This window comes from Gallus gallus, chromosome 19, assembly GCF_016699485.2.
Source record: "Gallus gallus isolate bGalGal1 chromosome 19, bGalGal1.mat.broiler.GRCg7b, whole genome shotgun sequence".
Lineage (NCBI taxonomy): Eukaryota > Metazoa > Chordata > Aves > Galliformes > Phasianidae > Gallus > Gallus gallus.
In genome coordinates, this window is record NC_052550.1 from 5,867,453 (window position 1) to 5,890,761 (window position 23,309).

Sequence of the window (23,309 nt, forward strand, 5' to 3'; positions counted from 1 at the left end):
CCTCCGCGATCACTGCCAATGGGCAAAGCGCTCGACCCGACGCTCGGCCAATAAGAAGAGAGAACCGGCAGCCCGCCCCGCCCACCCCGCTGGGCGCTGGCCGGCGGTTGCCTAGGAAACCGTCAGCCCCGCCCCGCCGCGCGGCATGCCGGGATGTGTAGTGCGGCGCGGCGCTCCCGGCATGCCCCGCGTGCTGTGAGTTGGCATTTTCCAGAGGGTGAGGAGGCGGCGGGGAGGGGAGGGGGGGAGTCTTAAAGGGCCCGGCCCCGGCGGGGTGCGGAGCTGACGTTGGGCCGCCCCCTCCCGCCCGGGGCGGCGCCGCCTGCGCCTTTTAGCGCTCGCGGTGGTGACAGAGCCACTATTCCGAGAAGTTGCTCCAAGTCGACGGCCAATCAGAAGTGAGCGCACGGCCCGCGCACCAATGGGAGCGCATGGGGGGCGGGGCTTCGGGAACCCGCCTGACCCCGGCGGTTGGCAGCGCCGCGCGATGACTGGGCAACTTCCTTAAAGGGGCCGCGCCCCGACGCAGGGGGTGCGGTTCGGTCGGCTCTGCGCTGTCCCTTTAAGGCAGTTTCCTGCCCTTCGCCCCAGTAACAGCTGATTGCAATGGGAGGGGGGCGGGGAGCCAATGCGCTGCTTCCACGTCCCGCCCACGTGACTCCCACGCGCGACATGCGGCGGGAACCTCCCGCGGCCTTAAAGGGGCCGCGCGGGGAAGGCTGGTGCTGATGCCGGCTGTCGGGTGCCCTCAGCAGCCCCGAACCCAGGGAGGGAGTGGGGCTGCGGGAACGTGCCCGGCCCGGGGGCACCGGGACAGGGGTGAGGATTAGGGTCGGGGCCACGCGGCGCCCGGCCGGAACCAGCTCCGCATCGTTCCCCCCGGCGGTGTTCGGGGCACGGAGCTCAGGGCAGGGGGCTCGAGGCCGCCCCGCACTCACCTGCCGCCGGTGGGGTCCACCCGCCGCCTCCCCCCCTGCGCGCCCCCTTTAAGGCCGCTGCCCGCCGGCGCGCCTCTCCCCGCTCCAGCTGACGGCCCGCGGCGCTCTGACGTCACCGTGACCTCAGCCGCCGCGCGGGGCCCCGCCGCTCTGCCCATGTACGGGCACCGCGCCCCGGCCCCGCTCCCCCCCCACCGACGGCGGCGGCTCCGCGGGCGGCGGCCGCTGGAGGGAGCCCGGCTCCGCGCCCGGCCCCGAGCGGGGCTCCCCCCGGGGCTGCTTCCGTGCTCCCGGCTGAGCTGAGCCGAGCCCGGTACGGGGCGTGCGGGGGGTACGGGCGGGCACATGGTGCGGTGGCGGCCGCATGTGACCGCCGTCACCTGACCAACATGGCCGCGGGGCCGCTGCCAGGTAACGGTGCGGGACTCCCCGGCGGCGACGGAGCCCGGGGATGCGGAAGGGTCCGGGAGGGGCTTTGTGCCCGGCCACGGGATGCGGCTGCCTCTCCCCGTGGGCCCTTTCCCCGGGGGGCTCCTTCGGTGTCTGCCGCGTCCCCTCTGCGTCCCTTCACAAACCCCAAATACGGTGGTTTGGGCCAATTGTAGGGGGCAGGAGGGCAGCGAGAGCCTCCCCAGCATTCTGTCCACCACCCTAATGCTGCCAACGTCCGGTGGTGCACTCATCCTCTCCTGACCTCCATCTGAGCCTCTCCTGCCAGCCCCATCCACCACCATTAGTGCTGCCAAAGCCCTACAGCATCCCCATCCCCTCCTGACCCCCTTCTCACAACGCAGTGTTTGGCTGGGATGGGAATATCCCCATCCAGAGTGGAATTTGGGGCTTTAATGTGCTGCAATCCTCCGCTTACCCCACGTGGCTTTTTTGGCCTTCCCCTCTTCAGGAGCCACCATGGATGCCCTCCTGCGCAGCGTGGAGAAGGACCTGAGCATCAACCGCTGGCAGCTGGCAGCCGCCTCCGATGGCACCCACGTCACAGCTCTGGTCCCGCACAAATGGTTGGCCAACCTACGGGAACGCCGGGCGCTGCCCGCCCTCTGCCCGCGTCCGGAGGGGCTGAGCGAGGTGGAGGTGAGGACATTCCTACAGCGCTCCGTGCAGAAGTTGCCGGCGGGATGGACCCGGGTGGAGATCCACGGGTTGTGCAAGGAACGGCTGACGTGGCCCCTCCGTGTGCCTCCCGTTGCGGACCCGCGGGGCGGCGGCGCCGAGACGTTGCACGGCTTCATGCAGCGCGTCGCATCGCAGAACTACCGCAACCTGTGGGGCCGGGCTCACTGCCTCTACGTGCGGCCCTACCGGCACGCTCACGCACCGCCCGCTGTGCCGGTGTTGGATGCGCTCCGAGCGGCCCTGCAGAAAGCTTACGGCTGTCCCATCCTCCAGGTGGGCAGGAGTGTGCCTAGCGCTTCCCCGGCCAAGGGGATATCCTCTGTGCCCTCCTCCTGCCCCAACGTGCTGCAGGCAGAAGCTCTGCTGGAGTCAGCTGAGATGCTCTACATTATCTATCCCTACGTCCAGTACTGCTTGCACGACATTGTGACTTTCAGCCCAGCGAAGCTCACCAACAGCCATGCCAAAATCCTCTTCCTGCTCTTTCACGTGCTGCAGGCCATGAGGGCATGTCACCAGGCAGGGCTGGCTTGCGGGGCGTTCTCCCTTCGCGATGTGGCTGTGGATGAGAAGCTCTGCAGCCGGCTCCGGGTCAACTTCAGGGAGTACGAAGGTCCCAGGAAGGAGGAAACAAATGCAGAAGCCGATCTGGAACGAGTGAATGAGCAAAGCGGTGCTGGGATGCGAGGGGACGTGGCGAGGTGCTACACGTGCCAGCAGGAGCTGCGGGACCTGGTGCTGCAGTGGGTGCACGGCAGGGTCAGCAACTTCGACTACCTAATGCATTTGAACAGTTTGGCTGGGAGGAGAATGGGAGACCCCAACTATCACCCGGTTCTACCATGGGTGGTGGACTTCACAACCAAAAACGGCAAGTTCAGGGACCTAAGGAAATCCAAATTCCGTCTCAATAAGGGAGACAAGCAACTGGACTTCACCTATGAGATGACCAAACAAGCGTTCGTTGCTGGCGGGTCAAGTGGGGAGCAGCTCCATGTCCCCCACCACATCTCCGACGTTCTTTCGGACATCACCTACTACGTGTACACGGCTCGCAGGACGCCCAAGTCAGTGCTGTGCTGCCATGTGAGGTCCCAGTGGGAGCCCAATGAATATCCCGCCAGCATGGAACGCATGCAGAGCTGGACCCCGGATGAGTGCATCCCAGAGTTCTATACGGACCCATCCATCTTCAGATCCATCCATCCCGACATGCCTGACCTGGACGTGCCATCATGGTGCAGCTCCTATGAGGAGTTCATCGAAGTCCACCGCATGCTGCTTGAGAGTAGAGAGGTGTCTCAGGACCTCCACCACTGGATCGATCTCACTTTTGGGTACAAGCTGCAGGGGAAGGACGCTGTCAAGGAGAAGAATGTCTGCCTCCATCTGGTAGACAACCACACACATCTGACGACCTATGGGGTTGTGCAGCTCTTTGACCAGCCACATCCCAGGCGTATGGTGGGACCTGCCTGCACTCCTGCTGAAGCTCCGGCCATTGCTCGGCCTCTCCTCCAGAATATCAAAGAGACTGTGATTTTGGAGGACATCCCGTGTCCCGTGACTGATGCAGTTAACGGGCTGGTCCTGGAGGCTACTCCTACTGAAACCACTTGGTCTGGGGAGAAACCCATCACTGGTGAAGATGATTTAGAGCAAGGCACAGAAGCACTGGATTCCATTTCTGTGAGTAGTAGAGCTCCCGATCAGCCCTGCAGCTCTTCAGCACAGCCCTCCACCCTCCCTGCTTATCCCACCGAAGGTAAAGCCTCGGGTGTCCGACCCCTCCGTCGGAGCAAGGCAGGCGCTGCAGATCAGGCGGACAGGGATGACATGAAGATCACGCTTCCTGAAGGCTTCAATCCGCTCCAGGCCTTGGAAGAACTGGAGAAACTGGACAATTTCCTGGTTAAAGGCTTGAGCAGCGATATGCAGCTGATGGAGCAGCCTGGGGAAGAGCCGCTGCTGGGTCTCTCTGACCTCTTCCAGAGGGATATGCAAGCTTTGGGCATTCTGATTGCTGAGATAATATTTGCACCAAGGATCCGTCCTTCAAAGCCTGATGCGTCCCTGCTGGAGCGGTTCCTGATGGTGCGTAACCTGTGCCGCTACCACCCCAAGGAGATCCCAGCCCCACTGCAGCACGTGCTGCACATCCTGCTGCAGCTCAGCGTGCCGGTGGAGAAGCTTCTAAAGACCAGGTTGGGCAAGGACACTGTACAGCTGTTTGAATACAAACCAATTTCCCAGGGCCTCCCCCCACCTTGTCCCACACAGCTCCTCAGTCCCTTCAGTTCTATCATCCCCTTCCCCACATACTTCCCAGCTCTGCACAAATTCATTTTCACTTATCAGGCAAAGAAGATAGAAGATGAAGGTCAGGGCCGGGAGCTTGTTTTCCAGCTGTGGCAGCAGCTGGAGGGGATTCTTTCTGAAATCACTCCTGAAGGCTTGGAGATTCTTCTGCCCTTCATATTATCTTTGATGTCTGAGGAGAATACCGCCGTCTACGCGGCGTGGTATCTCTTTGAACCCATAGCTAAATCCCTAGGCCCAAAGAATGCCAACAAATACCTCCTGAAGCCATTGATTGGAGCCTATGAGACCCCCTGCTCCCGACACGGCCGGTTCTACCTGTACACAGACTGCTTTGTGGCCCAGCTCATCGTGCGCCTGGGGCTGCAGTCCTTCATCCTAAACCTGCTGCCACACATCCTGCAGATTCTTGTTGGCATTGAGAGCTCGCGGGAGGAGAGCAAATCCCTCCTCGGTGCGGCTGAAGATGATGAAAGCGGAGGGGGCAGCCCCATGTCATGCATGTTCGGGGAGGAGATCAAAATGGATGTGGAGCACAGCTCTACTGCGCTTGACCTCCTTGACTATACCTCCGGGGTCAGCTTCCACGACCAAGCCTACCTGCCTGAGAGTGAGGACTTCCAAAGTGGTCTCTACGTCGGGGAGTCCCTGCAGCCCCAGGAGCAGGAGTCGCTCAGCCTGGGGCGGCTGAGTGATAAGAGCAGTGCCAGCGAGGTGTCGCTGGGAGAGGACAGACCTGCAGATGGGGACTCTCAGAAGGACAAGAGCAGCCTGAAGTCGGTGGACAGCAGCCAGGACCTGAAACAGAGCGAGGATTCGGAGGAGGAGGAAGAGGAGCGTGAAGAAGAGGAGCGTGATGACACTGCAGTTGATGCAGAGCTGGTGGGGGCTGTGGATGTTGGTGTCTCGGTGGATGCTGGCACCTCTGTGGACGTCACCCTGGCTGATGACGGCAGTGAGCCAGAGGATGGAGAGGGAGAGGAACTGCCAGATCACTCTGATGACAAAGAGCAGACAATACTTCTGGGTAAGGCCCTGCGAGTGTTTTGCCTTTCTGCTGGGTGTGGCAAATAGGACTGGGAGAAGGGAAGAAACAGACCTGTGGGGGAAGAAGCGGACCCAATTGAAGAAATAGGGCTAGATCACTGTATACCTCCCTTAAATCCTCTCAGGGAGATAAATGTTTAAAATGGATTGTGACCTAGGCCTATTTTGATCTGACAGTTCTCACTACAGGGTTGGGGGTGTCTATAGTCCCATCTTGGGGATAGCAGTGAAACCAGCATAAAAGGTCCAATCCTACTAAAGCGTGTGGACTTTGCATGACTGCAGGGCTGCTGCTGGGTGAGAGCACAGCTCTCTCCAGTTTGCCAGCAAAGCAGAGACCCAGGGAGCTGCCCTCAGGGCAGGCAGGGTCTGGGAAGCAGTGAGCAACAGCTAATCTGCACCGTGCCAGGCTGTTGTCCTTGCAACTGTTTTTGTTTTGCAGACACAGCCTGTAAGATGGTGAGGTGGCTCTCGGCCAAGCTGGGCCCCACTGTCACATCCCGCTTCATCGCCAGGAACCTGCTCCGTCTGCTCACGTCCTGCTACATTGGTAATGTCTGCTCCTGGGGTGACTGTGCTGGATGCCTCCTGGCTGCTGCTTCAGCTCTCGCTGTTGACTCCTTGCAGGCCCCACCAGGCAGCAGTTTGTACCCAGCAATGATGAGAACGGTCCCCTGAGCACAGGAAACATCTACCAAAAGCGGCCGGTGCTGGGAGATCAGGTGTCCAAGCCGGTGCTGGCTTGTCTTCTGCACGTGGCATACCTGTATGGAGAACCCGTCCTCACCTACCAGTACCTGCCCTACATCAGCTACCTGGTTAGTGTGAGCTCGTCTCCTCTTTCTGTGCCTGTTGGCATGTGTGATCCTGGAGAGCAATTGTGCTTTGCAGGGCGTGGGGGTGGGCTGGTGACCATGGGCAGTCAGAGCAGCTGAGGCTGCAGGGGGTTGCTGGAGCAAGCAGGGTTAGATGTGGGTAGATGGGACAGGCTGGGAGAGGTTAAAGGAGGGTTTTCAACTGTATTAAAAAAAAAATACTGGCAAGGTTTTCAATTTTTTCAGCTTGAAATTCTTTGCTGAATAGCGAGAAGAAAATGTGTGTAATGCAGCTGGTTGAAAAACAAACCAATTTTTCATTAAAAAAAAAGTATTTTTGGGGGGGAATGTTTAAAACAGGCGTGGTTGGTTTTTTGCTTTTTTTTGCATTGCTCCTTTTTAGTGGTTGCAAACGCTTTGGTTGCTGATGCTTGTTTAAATGGGGAAAAAAAAAACACTTCAATAGCATTTTGATCACTTAAAACTTAGAAGGAAAAAGGCCACAGCTGTTCATTTAAAGAAAACAAGAAAAGCACTGTCAGTTTTTCCAGCGTGGAAGGGGAGACTTTTGATGGGGTGGGGAGAAATCCCATTTTTTCAGCAGAATCACTTTCCACTCAGTTACAATCACAGCTGCAGCTGTTCTGCTTTGCTGTCCTCAAGTTGTTGTTTGGGGGTGACGGGGGGTTAATGCTCTTGTGAATAGCATTTGGCAACCTGATACGAAAGCAATGAAGCTGGAGGATCACAGATAGGATAAAGTCAGTCCTTCTTGGAGCATTTGGCAGCATGGATATTCTGTGAGGGGAAGAGCCTCTGTGATGAGCTGGAAGATGGCAGGTGTACAAGAAACAGAGAGGAAATGGGGAATTGTTTGTGGCTTTTGTTATTGGCACTCTTTTCTTGGGTGTTTGGTTTGTTGAGGAGTTAGGAAAGAGGACAACGTAGATAAATCTTCTGGTCTTGCTGCTGATGCTGTGAACTGTTGGGCATCGCTGTAAGCAGTGGTGGTACGTTCTCAACCAAAAAAAGGATGTTCTCCTGTCTCACAAAGTTCTTAGCAGCTGGATTTCCAGAAGTTGGCAAGTTTGTCCAGACTTTGCCTTGGATATTTCGTGCAAGGACTGTTCCTCAGCAGTCTGTGCATCAGGGTTACAGTGGCACGTGATGAAGACATTCATTCTTGCAGTGAGGCGCTCATAGGTCATAGGTTTGCTCTGTTCTGTGTTGTCCAGGTTGGTGGTGCTCTGGGCTGGTCCAGGATCATCCATCTCCTCTATGAATTTCCCAACTGCAGGAGCAGCCTGCAGGGAGATTCCCCCCAAGGAGTGCATGTAATTTGGAGGTGTCACATTCAGCTCCCTCCAGGCTCCTCTCTTGTCCTGACATCCATCCATCAGTTCACGCTCATCCTTTGAGTACAAGCCTTGAGTTGCTGCTTGGGTTCCTCTCCCATTGCCACTGCCATGCTGGATTTTGAGGCCGAGCTCAGGTGATCCTGGAACTTGTTTTGCAGGTTGCACCTGGCAGTGGGTCTGGCGGCGGCCGGCTGAACAGCCGTAAGGAGGCAGGGCTGCTGGCTGCTGTGACGCTGACACAGAAGATCGTGGTGTGTCTGTCAGACACCACACTGATGGATATTCTCCCCAAGATCAGCCAGGAGGTGCTGCTCCCGGTGCTGGGCTTCCTCACCTCCCTGTCTGTCGGGTGAGTGCTGCAGTTGGCTGTGCCTTCAGCCCCAGTTTGACGTGTGTTTGGTTGCACCCAGATGAACGTGTCCTTGCTCTGGGATATGGTTCATTTGTAGAGCCTGTGCTGCTCAAGACCTTCTGATAATGCCAGAAAACACAAAGCAGGAGGCAGAGGAGGGAAAAAGGGATATGTGTAGGGCAAGCTGCTAATGGATGTCCTCTTCAGTTTCCCCAGTGGTGCCCAAGCCCGTGTTGTCCTGTGCATTAAGACAATCAGCCTAATTGCCTTGATCTGCCTGCGGATTGGGCAGGAGATGGTGCAGCAGCATTTGAGTGACACAGTGAGAAACTTCTTCGGAGCGTTCTCACTGCTGCAGGAGCTGCAGGACCAGGTCAGTGATATGCACAGGGTGCTCCTGCCACATCCCAGCACACAGCTGCAGGAATGTGGTGGGCATACCTGCTGCATACACCAGCACTGGTGTCAGCAATGCCCAGCCCAGGCTGTGCTTGTGTAATGATGTGGTTTGAGCATCTGATCTTGGGAATATTCCTGTTTTCTCCTGACCAGGGATTGACAGCGGAGTCGCTGAGTGGCTGTGAGGTGCCGGTGATGGAGGTGCCCCTCAGGGAAGGGAAGCTGCTGGCTCTGGATCCAGCAGTGCTGTTGGAGTTACAGAAGGTGTTTAACCCTGAGATGGCCTACATCACCTACATCCCCTTCTCTTGCTTGCTAGGTATGGCTTGGCTACTTTCTTAGAGCTCCTTGTTCCGTGCGCTCATGCTTGACATGAACTTGGGAAGGCAAAGGGTGTAAGTTGGCTGGGGAAGCCCACAGCTTCTGCATGGTGGTTTGGTCTGCTTGTAGAGTTGGGAAGCCCACTGGGATTTCAGGCTGCTTAGGCTGGGAACAGCATGTGGCTGGCTTGGTGGGAAGTCATGTCCAACAGCCACGTGCTGACCATTGTCCTGCTGTGGGTAGTAGGAGATGATGGTGAGGAGATTCCTTCCCTGGGGGCTATTTTATCTCTTTTCCAGGTGATGTTATCCGGACGGTTGTGCCCAACCACTCGCTGGTTGAGAAGTTGGCCAGTCTCTACTTGGAGAATGTGAACCCAAAGAACCTGCAGGTGGTTGGCCTAGAGCAAGCACCGAGCATGGCAGGCTCAGACCAAGATATGCGAGGGACCGAAGCGTTCTCCAGCCCCCAGGAGGACAGTCACTCTGGTACTTTTGGGAGCGTGCTGGTCGGGAACCGCATCCAAGTTCCTGTGGACACTCAGCGTGAGGGTCTGGGCTTACTTCGCCTTAGTGCTGGCACTGATGGCTTCATTCCCAGCTCATCCAGTGAGGAGAACACCCTGAAGCATGACCTGCCTCGCAGCACCCACGTGCTGTGTGGGAACTGGTTGGCATATTGGCAGTATGAGATTGGGGTGAGCCAGCATGACCCCCGCTTCCACTTCCACCAGATCAAGCTGCAGAGTTTCTCAGGGCATTCGGGAGCCATCAAGTGTGTGGCACCACTCAGCAGTGAGGACTTCTTTCTTAGTGGCAGCAAGGACAAAACTGTCCGCCTTTGGCCCTTGTACAACTATGGGGATGGTACCAGTGAGGTGCCACCACGGTTCACCTACTCTGAACACAAGAAGTCTGTTTTCTACGTGAGCCAGCTGGAGGCATCGCAGCACGTAGTGAGCTGTGATGGGACCGTGCACATCTGGGACCAGTTCACAGGTAAGAAGGGAAAGGGCAGCCTGGAATAAACTGGTCCAGTCCTTGGTGACAGGGGGGCCTTAATTCTGATGGCTCTCCACCGTAGGGACTGGAGATCTGCCATATAGCTTCTCCATACATTTACAGCTCTATCATCTTTGTCGTGTATTCACAGGCAAACTTATCCGGACTTTTGATGAGTTAGACAGCAAAGCCCCCATCACAGCTGTGACCACCATGCCACCTCCTTATCACAGCATTTCTGTGGCCAGTGCAGACTCCGTGCTGCGTTTCATTGACCACAGGAAGCCAGGATTACAGGTATGGAGGCTGTTGTTTTGCAAGCCACATTCCTTCGGGCTCCCCCATGGCATCCATGTGCTTAATAATTGTGCAATTGTGGCTGGTCCAAAGCCAGATGTGATGGCTCCATGAAAGCCAGCTGTGCCCCAGAGTCTTTTGTCTCAGAAGTGCTGGATCCCCAGATTTCAGCCTGTTGGTAGCTGGATTCTCTCTCTGTCTTGCAGCATGAGTTTCGCTTGGCCGGCGGGGTGAATGCTGGGCTGATCCGCTGCTTGGCTGTCAGCCCTAACGGGCGCAGTGTTATGGCTGGCTTCTCTTCTGGTTTCATTGTGCTGCTGGACACCAGGACGGGACTCATCATGCGGGGGTGGCCTGCCCACGAGGGAGACATCCTGCAGATCAAGGTGAGTGGTTCAGCAGGGATCGGGGTGGGGGGCTGCTTCCTGGGCCTTGCTGATCCTTCTGACACGTGCTGCTTGGCAGAGCTTCTCAGTCCATCCTGTGGACCTCAGGGCTTTCCTGTATCCTTTGCTGTGTCCCTAAGTGTCTGCTCCGGCTCTCATGTCCTGCGGCTCGTGCTATGAGCAGGTGGTCTCAATGCAACCTGTGCTGGGCAGAGATAGCCCTCCCAAGCATCTGCAGGTCTGCAGCATGGGCAGGGAGTAGCCATGTGTCCTGATGGAGGCTTTCTCCTTGGGGCTGCCAGCTCCCTGTGGGGAGCATCACTCTAATGAATAACTCTTATCCATATTTACCCACTCGGGGAGCAGTGGTTTGGGCTCATGTCCTCGACCCAGTGCAGTTTAAACAAAGTTCACTGAGGTGGGTTGTTTACTCTCTCACTGGCTCTGCTAATAAGCGTGCCAGGCTTCTGTCTTCAGCAGTGTTTCCTGCTTAGCTCCCCAAGTCCTTGTCCGTGAGAAGGAAAATAACATGGCACGTGGCTTAATGGAGAGGGATGCCATGCAATAATCTCTACCTGCTGCGGTAGTAACAGATGATGAATCAGAGGAGTATCAGCAGCTTGTTGAGAAAAGCTGCAGCCCATCTCTTGAACACTTTGAATAGTACTGGAGGAGGTTAACAGCATTGGGAGTCCTGTAGCTTGTGGTGTCCACCTGCATGCCCTGTTAATGCTGTTCAGTACTGCCTGCTGCTTGGAAATGCCTGGGGCTGTCCTAGGGGATTGCACTGGAGACTGCTGGACTATTGGCAGCTACCTGCTCATCTCAATTCCAGGGTGAGCTTAGGGGTTTTTACTGCAAGAATGTTGATTCAGTGTCTCTCCTTCTCTCACAGGCTGCAGAGGGCAACGTGCTAATCAGCTCCTCTTCAGATCATTCCATGACTGTCTGGAAGGAACTGGAGCAGAAACCACTGCACCACTACAAATCTGCATCCGAACCCATCCATGCATTTGACCTCTACGGCAATGAAGTGGTGACTGGCACCGTTGCCAACAAGATTGGTGTCTACTCCATGCTGGAGTCCTCAGCCCTGCCCGTCAGCACAACCAAGCTGAGCTCAGAGAATTTCCGGGGTACTCTGACCAGCCTGGCAGTGCTGCCCATGAAATGCCACCTCCTGCTGGGCTCAGACAATGGTGTGATACGCCTGCTGGCATAGCAACCCCAGCCCAGGAGCTTGTGGCTGTCCCACAGCTCTGGTAGTAGAGCTGAAAGCCAGCAGTGTTGCTGATAGAAGAGGCAGAGTTAGGTGTTTCTGAATGGAGGATGCAGGAGGGAGGTGTACTTGTTAGTGAGCACTTGGTTAAGCATCCCTAACCTCTTTCTCTATCTTAAAGAAAAAAAAAAAAAAGAAAGCCATAACTGAGAAACCTCCACTGCTGCTGGGAGAAATACCAGGCGTTGTGGGTCACTGTCACCCCTGCAGAGAGGTCTGGAGCTTTCCGTACCGTGTGTGCCTGATCCCCAGGGGACTGTGAGCTGCCCTCCAGAGAAACGTGGACCATGGGCATCCTCCTCCCTTCCACTAAGGGGTAAGAGGTTGCCCTCAACACAAATAGAAACATATAGCTACTGCCATCTGCACTTACCCTTCACACTCTGCTCCTGATCCACTGAGTAGTCCTACAAGGATAGCGTAAGTGGGCACTGCCTCCTTCAGAGCTGCGTGCTGCTGGGCACATCCCCTCCTGCCATCTGTGGGTTCAAAGCCCAGAGGATGCACTCTGTTAAGTTTAGGTTCTGCTGTCTGAGTGAGAGCCTATATAGGAGGAGGAGAGGTTAACTAGAGCTCTTTTGTTGCCTTACTGGCTCCAGAGCAAAGGCAGGGATGCAAGCCAGCCAAAGCCCAACCCCCCTATCTGCTGTACTGGTTCATCCTGTGATTTAGGAATGAACTGCAGAGGGGTGGTCTTCAAGGCCAGAACTGCATGCTTCTATCAGGATTTTTGCTTCTGGAGCTGTAAGGTCGGGATGGATTGTTGCTGGTTCCTACCCTAGCTGCACTGCGTCTCATAATTATGAGCGGGTTGAGGAATGCTCTGTGTGCTATGCATTGGCAGCATTCCTCAAGAAATTCCCTTTCTCATCCTCTCTGCTCTCCTTTGTGCTGGTCAGGCTTCTGGGGAAGACAGAACAGCAAAAAAGGTGCTCAGTTTTCCCCCTTCCCACCGCAGGTTGAGAACCTGAGATCACAATCCAGAGTGGCATTCCTCTGACCTTCCCTTTGGGACAGCACTGTCTGCTCCCACTCCTGTGTGACCCAAAGGTGAGGAGAGTGCTCTTTGATCCAGCAGCAGGAGCAGTTGCCTCAATTCTCTTGCAGCCCTTTTCCCATCCATCCCTCTTGTTATCAGGGGAGCGGGAAGCTCATATCTTGAGCAGAGGAGGAGCCTGCTGTGGGTTGTCCTGAGAGGAGAAAGGGGGGCACCCATCCAGCTGCCAGGGAGCTGGGAAGCTGCCCTGTGCTTTCAGGGAGGGGTGTGGTGGTGAGCAGTTGGCCCTGGCTATCCTTCCCCATCCATGGGGAGCTCTCAGTCCCGTGTTGCCTATTAACCATTTGCAATAGATGTAAATATTGACTTCTAATAAACTCTTTGAAAGAGATGCAGAGAAGTGCATGTGGGGACACTGCGTGCAGGGCTGGGTGTGCTGGGGGAGCCCAGGAGCAATGCTGCACAGTGGCTGTAGCTGTGCTCTGGCACCCAAGGCTAAAGCTCTGCATACAGGCATCGCTTGTGTTCCTGAAGGAGGGGTGCTGTGGAGATGCCATGGATGTAAGGTAGGATTTCCTGCTGCAAATGATCTGCTTTCCAAAGGGAAGTAGCTCCCCATGTTGCAGTGCTACATCCTGGAGCAGTTTCTGGTTGCAGAACACAGATCTGTACTTTCCATTCCTTCCCACTGCTTGGGGTGTTTGGAAACCATGAGCCTATTGCACAAAAAGGATCACTGCAAGTGCTGCAATCCTCCTTAGGATCTCCCATCGCACCGAGGACACGGCCAGAGCCATATCCCATGCTGGTTTTTCTGCACACAGCACAAAACCACATACTCCTGGACAGCCCTGCTGGAGTTTTGCCTGGCCCTGAGACTTTTTCTCCTTACTGGAGTGGTGCTGTGGGCCTCTGGTTCCTGCTGTGCCCTGGGGAGGCACCAGCTGCTCTCGGATGCCCATGCATGCTGCCTGGGTACGCTGCTGCAGGGCGCCTGGGCACCCACCATCTGCTGAACACAGAGCCTCGTGTTTGCTGCAGCATCTGGGCCAGAGGGAAGAAGCATCTGAGGCTTTCTGCAATGAAAATTCCAAACCAGAGAGCCCTGTGGCAGTAAATACCAAGCCCTAGCTTTGCACTGGAGTTATGAATAAAAGGGTGCATTCCCAGCACAGGGAGTACGTGGAAAGCAGAGCTGCTGCTAGGAACAGCTGGCATTTCCCATCAGCACAAATGTGATTCAGAGCCGGTAAACTCAAGGTTAACGTTGCCTTGCAATGACAGCATCGTAAAGTGTCTCCCCATCCCCGAATAAAACACAAACTCCCTCTCCTGCCCCCAAACAAATGTTTAACAGGATGCTGTAAGTCAATATTTGCCTGCCAAATTCCCAAATAGGGGGTGGTGCCGAAGGTCGGCGGGTAGGAGGGCTGGGCTGGGCAGGAGGCTGTGCCCCATGCAGAGCTGTCAGTCGGGCTAACACAGGTGCCAGCTCCAACGTGGACACCAACAGCCTCAGGTAAGGAGAAATGAAGGAGAATTTGATGGTTAATGGGGGCTCCTCCAATGAGCATAAGTGGTTTTGTAAAGGAGAGAGTGAACTTGGTGGAGAGTTAAAGGTTTGGCACCATGGGGGGGGGGGGGGTAGGGGTGTTTGGAGGGAGTTATGGCAGCAGGATTTTGAGCGAAGGGGGAATGAAATGGTCTCAAGTTTTGCTGCTTCTGCTGGGCAAGTAGTCACAGCCCAGTGAGCTCTGGGTTGAAGCTGGGACTGCTCCAGGAGCACAAAGCAGCCCCAGGAGTTAAGTGGATGGCAGCCATGCCGACGCCTGGGTTTTGGCATGTAGTGTTTATGTTAAGGAGAAGATGGGTTATTTCTGTTTGAGCAGGAAAAGTAGTTGGTCGAAGCTGTGGCCAGGGAGTGGGTGGGGTTTCATTGATCGCCCTGGAAGCTCCCACTGTCCCATACTGGAACTGGAGCGCGGGGGTGGGAGAGGCTGAGTTTGCCAGCAAAAGGGAAAGGCAAGTGCTGGGAAGGGGAGGACTTTCTATTCCAGGACTAATTGCTGGTAAATCCCTCTGGTATCGTGCTCTCTACCTGCAAAGCCCCTTTCCAGGCAGCACATTGCTGAGGCAGGTCAGTAGCTCTTCTCCCAAGAGCTGGGCACAGCCAAGACGACGCTGTGCCCACACCTCAGTGGTTTGCACAGGGAAGGAACAGAGGCTCTTGTCCTCTCCCACATGCACAGTGTGTGTAGGACTGATTAGGGAAATACCATTCACAATCCAGATGAATGAGGGTGCTGAGGTCAGAGGCACAGGTTCCAAGCAGAAGAGGGTCATGTAAAGAGTCCGGCTGCAGTTACTGCTCTGCTCCGGCGCAGGTCCGTGTTCCTCTCTGATTTCGCTGCCTTGGCGTTGGACCCAGGAGTCCTGTGTTGTTTCTGTGCAGCATTGTTCATCTCCTTGTTGCTTTCTGCAAGCTCCTGCGCCAACCTGTTTGGCCAGGTTGATAATTTTCTCCCTGTAGACCTGACTAGGCTCAGCTTGCTGCTGCCAGGCAGCTGGAAATAACTCCTCTCCCGGCTGGTCCTTCTGTTCCAGAAATATGGTGTTGCTCTGGGGTCTGTTGCTGCTCTCCCTATCTGCTCTGCACAGTCATCCAAGGGTAAGTTGTTCCCCTCCAGCCGTCCTGGGGTTCTCTTCCAGCCAGCACAGGGCAAGGGCAAGGGTAGGGAAGTTGTTCTCCAGCCTGCGGAGCAAACACTGCCCAGTGCTTCTGCTAAGAGGTGGAGGAGATTGCTCCTCTGCTATGGGATAAGCTTGCACCCCAGCAGGGAAAGGTTTCTCAGCTTTTCCCATCTGCAATTACCGTAGATATCTCCATTACCCAACTGGATTTCTGCAGAAAATCTTTGGAAACTTGGCTTCAATTGTTTGTAGTGACCATGACGTTCGGAGTTTAGCAGGACATTGTTTTAATAACAGCTTTCTTTTTTTTTCCCCCCTCTCTCTGTTTTAAACCTGGATCCCTGTCAGATCTGACATTGCAAAAATGTCTACAGAATACACTATTTTGTACCCTTCTGACCCAGTCTCTTTCTAAACAAATCCAGCGCTCGCAGCCTCCCCCAGCTCCTGCTCCTTTCCACCTCCCCTCAGTGCACCCCACAGTCTCCGTTTCTGCATCCTAAAGCTTGCCCCTGCGTTCCTATAGCACCTCAGGACTGCTGCAGCCAGGCTGGTGCCAGTTTCTGACCTGGCCCCCAGGGAATGTGTGTTAGGAGTGAGGGCAGAGTCAGCTGGCTCTGGAAATTCAAAGGAAATATCTGAAAGCTGACTTTGTTTTTCTTTCCAGCTTCCTTTGGCACATGCTGTTGAGCAACAGCATCTCTCCTCAGACAAAGCTGTGGATCTGAAGGTAAGCAACGACTGGTTCCATCCAAAGGACTTGCTGTTATACTGTGATACTTGCAGTGGTTTTCCAGGATGAGCCCAAGCAGTGCAATTGAGCAGTGTCAGTGCAATAAGAAAGTCCATTTTGTGCAGACTTCTCTTCCTGCCTCACCCACTGCTGCTCTGCTCCTTTGTGTTGGAAGCTCCAGACTAGGCAGCTGGGCAGCACATGGAGTAAATGTCAGTGGCTGACTGCACGGGGATGGGTAAGTGAATTATTTCACTTCTGATAAGGGAAGACAAAGAAATTAGCTAGATATGAGGGTGAGAGGGAGGAAGACTCATAGCTGATGCTACCCATCGTGCCTGGCTCTGATAGTGCAGCGCTCCTGCAGCAGGGGAAAGTCATCCGGATACTGGTGGGAACAGAAAGATCTGAGGAAAAAAAGCATGTGTTTAAGGGCATGCAAATGTGAGGACAGTAGCAGCAGTGCTATAGGCTGAAGCTTAGACAACTAGAAAATGAGGAATCTGGAGAGAAAAGGGATGGAATAAACCAGACAAGTCAAGAAGAGACAGATGCCTGGAGGAGGATCTGAGCCAAAACGGATCAAGGCTGTGACAGCAGCACAGGGTGCTGACCAGTGCATGAGGCAGATCTGCAGTCCCAAAATATGTGAGAAGGTGAAATCAAGGTTGAGGATGATGGATCTATTAAACAGTGAAGCGTAGGACAAGTGCTGAGCTGGTGGTGGTGAGCCTGGAGGGGGCCTGAGGGCAGAAGAGGAGGAACCCTCACCCAAGTCCATTTTCCTGGCATAAAAGATATGCTTTCCCAAAGTCATCAAGGTGCTATTAACATCAGGGTTAAAGGGCAAATTGAAGCAAATACTCTGTGAGAGCAGAGATGTTATTATTTTCTCAACCTGTTTAGTTATATAGTCAAGCCTATTCAGGAGGAAAGACTCCTGCTTTCCCAGTGCTATATCCTTCTCATTTCTCCCCAGAACCTGAAAAGTGGTGGAGATGAAGAGTCTGCTCTGCCAGAAGCCATCCCAACCCTGCTGGATGCAAAGCTGGCAGACACCTGGGAGACCTATGGAACAACACCTTCCATCTCCACATCAGCTGAAACTGAGGAAGAGGAGAGCCCAGGAGATAAAGCCACAGCTGGGGCTGTCAGCTGTCATGAACAGGAACCCTCTGGGAAAACCCTCTCTTCTGAAGAGGAAGGAGAGGGTGAAGAGGAAAGCTGTGACATAACTTGGAAGAAGAGCCAGAAGCTAGCAAATGGGCTGATGAGATTCAGCACTGATCTCCTGAGGGAGGTCCAGCAAGAGTCCAACGGGAACAACGTGATCCTGTCTCCCCTCAGCATTGCCCTTGCCCTGTCTAACCTGGCACTAGGTAACTTACTAGAACAGCACTTGCTTCTGCCCTTCCCTGAACCCCTCCCTCCTGGATGGAGGCACTGGGAACCAACGTGCAAAATGCAAAGATTAAATACGTCACCTTCCACTTAATCTCATTCTTGCAGCTTTAATTAGGTACTATTACAACTGAAGCTGCCCTCAGAGGGCTCCTACTCTCAGATTTCTCTAATCTCTTGCACGACACAGTATGTTTCTAGAATGAGGCAGTCAAATTAACGTCCCTGTTTTCCACTACATAGGCATGAACTAACAGGGATTTGACTTTGCTTTAGGAGCAGCCAATCAGACAGAGAAGCGCCTGCTGGAGGCGATGCACCTGGAATCTGTGCCCTGCCTCCACCACATGCTAAGCAGCCTTCGCAGGAGGCTGGCAGGAGCCACGCTCAGCCTTGCATCACGTGTGTACCTGCAGAAAGGTGAGAGCTGGCACAGGGCAGCCATAGGGATGCAGGACAGAACTCCTGGTGGCAGAGTGCAATGCCATCCTGGGGAGATGCCTGTTTCCCTGGGTGCTCTCCCTGGGCAGTGGCGTGTCACTGGCTGGCTTACCGAGAGCATTTTTAGGTCTTGTGATTTCATATGCAATTCTTCCTCTCTGCCAGGATATGAGGTCAAAGAGGAGTTCCTGGAGGAGTCGGAGAAATTCTATGGGGCAAAGCCTGTGACCCTTTCTGGGAGCAGTGAGGATGACCTCACGGCCATAAACAAGTGGGTAAAGGAGGCAACTAATGGGCAAATACCCACCTTCCTACAGCAGCTCCCTGGAGACACAGTGATGCTCTTGCTCAATGCAATCCATTTCCACGGTGAGCTCCATAGGTCTTAGTTCTCAAGCCTGATCATCTCGAGGAATAGTTAGAAATCTACTAGTTTTTTCCACCAACGCTGTAGCTGAATGGCATCTCCTTTTATTGCTTCCTGATAGTCAATCTGCTTGTTCTTTTCTTGTTCATCTGCTGCTCCTCTTACTTTGATTTCTTTACAGTAATGATCCCCAACTGTTTCACAAGTGCTAAAAATGTTACTTGACTGCAGAGCCAGAATACAGCAGGTGCAACCTGTGGTATTTTTGCATCCTGGTTCAGGATCCCAGACAGCAGCACATCACTGCTCAACTTAACCAAACCAGGTCACATGCAACCCACTGTGCACCGACCATACAGCTCAGAGGCAGCTTCTGTGGATTTCTGACTACAGATGGTGGTTGGGCTCATCTTCCTCTTTTAACTTCCTGAGGGCTGTGCATCAAAACAAAGGCCAAACACTTCCATGGTAAATCTGCAAATGTTTCTGCTTGGTTTCGGAGCACTGTTTCACTGTACACAGCACAAAGGCAACGCTCCTCATTTTTTCAAAGCACTTAGACATACATTGCTTATCTCCATAGCCTTCAGTCATCTCCCACACCGAGGCAGGAGGATTAATCCTAGTTTCTTTTGTTATTCCATAATCCCTCTGGAAGATAAGGGCTTCCAGCTGCTAGGGTTCTTGCAGCCCTGGCACTGCCTTGACTGCATTCCTACGTGCCTGGCCACTCGCTGCTTTGTCTGAGAACTCATGACAGGAAGAGTGTCAGCTAAGCAGTTTGTAGGTCCTGCTTTCCTACCCAAAAGGAAACCTCACTAGATTCTCAACTTGAATTCTGACAGGGTTTTGGAGGAATAAATTTGATGCCAGCTTCACTGCACCAGATGCATTCCACCTCAGTGATGATTTTGTGGTCTCGGTTGAGATGATGAAAGCCCAGCGGTACCCCTTGAGCTGGTTTACATTGGAGTCCCAGGACATTCAGGTGCATACAGGTTTTGACTGGAATCCCCTCTTGCTATTTTATTTCACTCTCTCCAGCTATTCTCTCCACAAACCAAGTACTTTTTAACAAGGATAGCACACGTAACGTTTTAATAAGTATCCTTTGTCCTTGCTTCCAGTAAGAACGTTGAGTTTCTGCTTTCAGTTTTTGGAAAAAGAACCCAAACACAAACATGTATTCCCACTAAGTGAGAACTAATGGAGTTTTAAAGCTCTGAATTAAAAATGAATGAGGAAATAATGCAAGGAATTCCCCTAAACAACATACTGTCGGAATCCTTCAGGATGCAGCTAAAAGTATGGGTACGGTGTCTGTGAGCTTCCATCCTGCCACGTGTTCCCTCCTTACCAGTCTGCGGCCAAATACTAAAATCTGATGCTGTTATTCCATCAAACTTCTCCCCCTGAAGAAACTGGACGCTTTCCCAGCTGCTGTTTCTGTCCTGTGTCTAAGCTGGCTCTGTAGACAAATCAGACTGAATTTAAAGCATCACTTTCTGGTCTTTCCTTCCTCTTCCATAAATTCTTCTGGCTGGTTTTATTTCCAGGTGGCCAAGTTTCCCTTTAAGGGTAATATGAGTTTTGTGGTCATTGTACCAAACCAGTACACTTGGAATACCTCTCACGTGCTGGAGAACTTCCCTTATGGACAACTATGCAGGCTTTTCCCCAAAGAGGTGCCCACCACAGTGAAGATACCCAAAATAACATTGGACTACCAGCTGGAACTCAACAGTGTTCTCAGTCACATGGGTAAGGCCTCTAACAGGATTTGTGCAGCATAAGTGAATCTGATCAATCTCCATGGCATATGTTCACTGACACTAAAAACTGCCATCCTTGTTTCGAAAGCTGTGCCTCACAGCTTGCTCCAGATAACTTCAAAACCCCTTCACATTCCTTATTCCTCTCCTCCTCCTTACTCTTTGCTTGCCTAGCACCAAATGTTTTGCTCCAACGAGATGATACTATAGGGAAGGCAGCGTTCACTTCCTTCCCATCTTTACAAGCTTCTCCTATTCGTAGCCAAGACCAACTTCCTGCCATGTGCCAACTTATCTCTTTTTTTTTTTTCTAATTGAAAATGGATCCAGAGCATAAAAATTGTCAAGAGAGACTGCAGATCACAAAACCCAGAACCGAGAGCTTACTGAGATAAAACACTGTGCTCTGAGTCTCAGTATGAGAATAAATAGAATTCACTTTGTTTTGCAAGCAAGCTGCTTAAAAATAAATAATATTTAACAATACACGTAACAATAGATGAGGGAACTGCTTTCTTCAGCCAGCTTTGACAAAAATCAGAGCTGGTGGGGAAGGTTAACTTGGGCTCATTTCTCTGCAGGCCTCCAGGAGCTGTTCATAAGCCCAAATCTCCAGAAGATCTCAGATGAGCCTCTCTTTGTATCCAGTATACAGCATCAGTCTACCATGGAGCTTAAAGAAGATGGGGTGGAAGCCTCTGCTGCTACCGGTGTCATGATATCACGCTCGCTCTCGGCCTTCAGCATAGACCGGCCATTTATCTTCATTCTATTTGAAGAAGAAATGGGCATCCCACTCTTTATTGGCAGTGTAAAGAACCCTAACCCCAATGCTGCTCCCCAGGTGAAAGAGCTACAGGACTTGCCTGATGCAACAGATGACAATGAGTACACCATGCCCAAATAAGAGAGGAGCAACACCTGTGTTCTGGGACTGCTACTTGACCCTCTGGACCAGCTAGAGAGGCCTCCTACCACTGGTGATCTCCCTTTGAGGCCACAGAAGGCAATCCCTTGCTTGTTTTCCTTTCCAGATCCCTACAGACCAGTCCTGGGATATCCCATTCCAGCCCTGATGAGCTTTTCTTGGCTAGAGCTCCCCTCTGCTGACCCTGAAAAGCTTGCTCTGCCTCTCAGTCCTGGAAGGGAGATTTCTGTGTCCCCAGACTCTTATTAGAGTCCTTATTAAACTCTTATTAGAGTCCAGCATAGCCTGAAATCATCATTAGCATCTGGCAGCTTGGACAGCAGCCAGAAATATTAATATGGCTCTTCCTTCCTTGGTTCCTGTGAATATGCCTTCCTCACAGTGTTCCTCTATAAACTGTCTGTTTGTACCCACCTAGGAAATGACCTCTAAATCAAGTGGACTAGTAACCAGTTGTCTTCTTTGGGATGAGTCAGAGCCACTTCAGGCACAAGCTCTTCTCAGATACTGCCTTTTCCCACTCCTTGGCTATTAGGATCTGCTGTAGGAGGGTCTGCAATGAGGGACTTGGTCCCTTTATCTCCAGTCCTGTTCCTGGAAAATAATTCTAGGTTCTTGAGTAATGCTAGATTTTTCAAGGCTTATTTTATAAAGCATTTTTTAGTAATTTTTATGTTGGCAGAACAATAAAGAGTAAAGCAGAATGCATTTGCTTATGGTGTTGCATTTAAAGACTTGACAGGGAAAGGAAACAGGCAAGCAACTTGAATAATTGCAAAGATTAGGAGAAAAAAATAGCCTGGGCATGAAAGATACAACGTTAGGAGGGGCCCTTGCAAAGGAGCTACTCTTTGCTATGCTTTGTCGCAGAGGATAAGGGGGACTAAGAGGTACAATTGCTAATCAGTAAAGACTGTCCAAGGATGAGTCTAATAACTGCTAGCTTGACTCACTTGTTCAGAGCTGGCTCTGTGAAATGGGCAGAATTCCTTGAATTAAGGCACAGCTCCCTGGCTTCTTGCTCTAATGTAGCTGTGCACAGCTGGAGCAACCTACCATGCAAAATTATTGGGAACCCTCCACCCCACGGAGCTATCCATTACCACTAGAAAATGTTAGAACAACTCACCATTGCCTGCCATGTTGCAGTTATTTATATAAAACACAATGGTTGTCCATAGCAGATTCTGCTTCCAGACTCCCTCAGCCTCTGGATAAAAAGTATGGTGCTCTGTTTTTGTGAAATAGTAGTTACAAAGCACAAGGGCCATCCTTCTGGCAGAGTTTTCCTAGCTCGGGAAGTCTGTCTTCCCTCAAAGGAAGGAGCAGAATGCTTCTGGGAGCCTCCGTCCCTGAATAGTCTGCACCATCTGCTGGAATAAGAGAAGGACTGACTCACTAACCATGAATTTCAGGGACGCAGGAGACTTTGGGGAATAAAAAGAACTGGCTCAAAGCTGCAATTACACATTTCTTGTAGTCTAAAAGAGGAAAAATGGCTAAAGATTGCACCCCTGTGACCAATGCAATGACACGTACCCTTCAAAATGAGGGTGTAATTATGGGGCCACATAATTCCAACAAGTAAACCCACAAGAATCTAGCCCCACTCTAGAGGCATAGCTCTAACCCACAGGGTACACTTCAGCTCATTTATTTATACAGATTCATCTCTAACATTCAGAAATACCATCTCATGCCTTGGGTAAGTCTTGCTTTCCTAATGCAATGTCATCCCACCCTGTTGCACTGCAACCTGTGTAAAAGTGTAAGCCCTCCCTTACACAACTGCCCTCCAGTTCCCTTTACTCTGTAAGATTTGTATCCCCTCTCATTCTCAAGGTTCCAGAACAGCTTTGGTTCTTATTTCCTATCTTCCTTCTTTCTGCCATTCCTCCTCCTCCAAGCTATTCTTGTCAAACTATTAATTTCATCTTATTTGTCAGTAGAGCAGCCTCCCATGACTGTGCTTTGGTGCACAAATGATCGGTTACGCCAACCTTAAGACTCCACTGACTCTGCAGAAGAGGCAGTTTGTAAAATGCAAAGTAATATTAATGTCTCTACTCAGGAATTTCCACTTCGCTTTGCTAAGCCTTCATGTTGACTGAGCTCTGTTCTGAAACAACATGACTAGCAGAGAGCATCTGCTCCATAACTCACCTGCACCACTGGCTGAGAATACCAAATAAGCCTGAATATTATACATTTTTTTCTTATCAAACCAAATTCATATCAATATCAGAGCTTCCACAGCACTGTTCAGACAGCATATCGTCTGCTCTCTTGAATCCAAAACAACCAACAGTAAAATATTTCTATTGATTTAACAGAAC

At 52.6% G+C, this 23,309-nt stretch overlaps 2 protein-coding genes across 7 annotated transcripts; both read left to right on the forward strand.

Annotated features, from left to right (window-relative positions):
* The first annotated feature begins 64 nt into the window (after positions 1-64).
* On the forward strand, positions 65-13,031 carry WDR81 (WD repeat domain 81). 6 transcript variants are annotated; one of them, XM_004946539.4, is made up of 11 exons: positions 65-217; positions 1,840-5,415; positions 5,878-5,985; positions 6,063-6,253; positions 7,767-7,957; positions 8,168-8,333; positions 8,513-8,678; positions 8,980-9,678; positions 9,833-9,978; positions 10,185-10,364; positions 11,260-13,031. In XM_004946539.4, the coding sequence occupies exons 1-11, from the start codon at positions 154-156 to the stop codon at positions 11,584-11,586; spliced, it is 5,814 nt and encodes a 1,937-aa protein (XP_004946596.2). In that variant the 5' UTR covers positions 65-153; the 3' UTR covers positions 11,587-13,031. The 6 variants fall into 6 exon arrangements, with proteins under 6 accessions (XP_004946596.2, XP_046758566.1, XP_004946595.2 ...); XM_046902610.1 differs by having other exon boundaries at positions 65-195; XM_004946538.5 differs by lacking the exon at positions 65-217 and adding an exon at positions 670-819.
* Positions 13,032-14,091: 1,060 nt separating this feature from the next.
* On the forward strand, positions 14,092-21,677 carry SERPINF2 (serpin family F member 2). The gene is made up of 9 exons (XM_025142062.3): positions 14,092-14,159; positions 15,245-15,308; positions 15,999-16,061; positions 17,044-17,443; positions 17,742-17,885; positions 18,072-18,275; positions 19,119-19,261; positions 19,830-20,034; positions 20,627-21,677. Exons 2-9 carry the CDS (start codon positions 15,249-15,251, stop codon positions 20,950-20,952), a joined length of 1,545 nt encoding a protein of 514 aa, XP_024997830.2. The 5' UTR covers positions 14,092-14,159; positions 15,245-15,248; the 3' UTR covers positions 20,953-21,677.
* The last annotated feature ends 1,632 nt before the right edge of the window (positions 21,678-23,309 follow it).

Excerpts from the sequence above, each read along its gene's own strand:
- WDR81 (XM_004946538.5), top strand. The coding sequence starts at position 729 with ATGCCGGCTGTCGGGTGCCCTCAGCAGCCCCGAACCCAGGGAGGGAGT. Across the intron at positions 5,416-5,877 it reads AGAGCAGACAATACTTCTGG|ACACAGCCTGTAAGATGGTG; the intron begins GTAAGGCCCTGC and ends TTTGTTTTGCAG. Across the intron at positions 9,679-9,832 it reads CATCTGGGACCAGTTCACAG|GCAAACTTATCCGGACTTTT; the intron begins GTAAGAAGGGAA and ends GTGTATTCACAG.
- SERPINF2 (XM_025142062.3), top strand. The coding sequence starts at position 15,249 with ATGGTGTTGCTCTGGGGTCTGTTGCTGCTCTCCCTATCTGCTCTGCAC. Across the intron at positions 19,262-19,829 it reads TGGAGTCCCAGGACATTCAG|GTGGCCAAGTTTCCCTTTAA; the intron begins GTGCATACAGGT and ends TTTTATTTCCAG. Across the intron at positions 20,035-20,626 it reads CAGTGTTCTCAGTCACATGG|GCCTCCAGGAGCTGTTCATA; the intron begins GTAAGGCCTCTA and ends ATTTCTCTGCAG.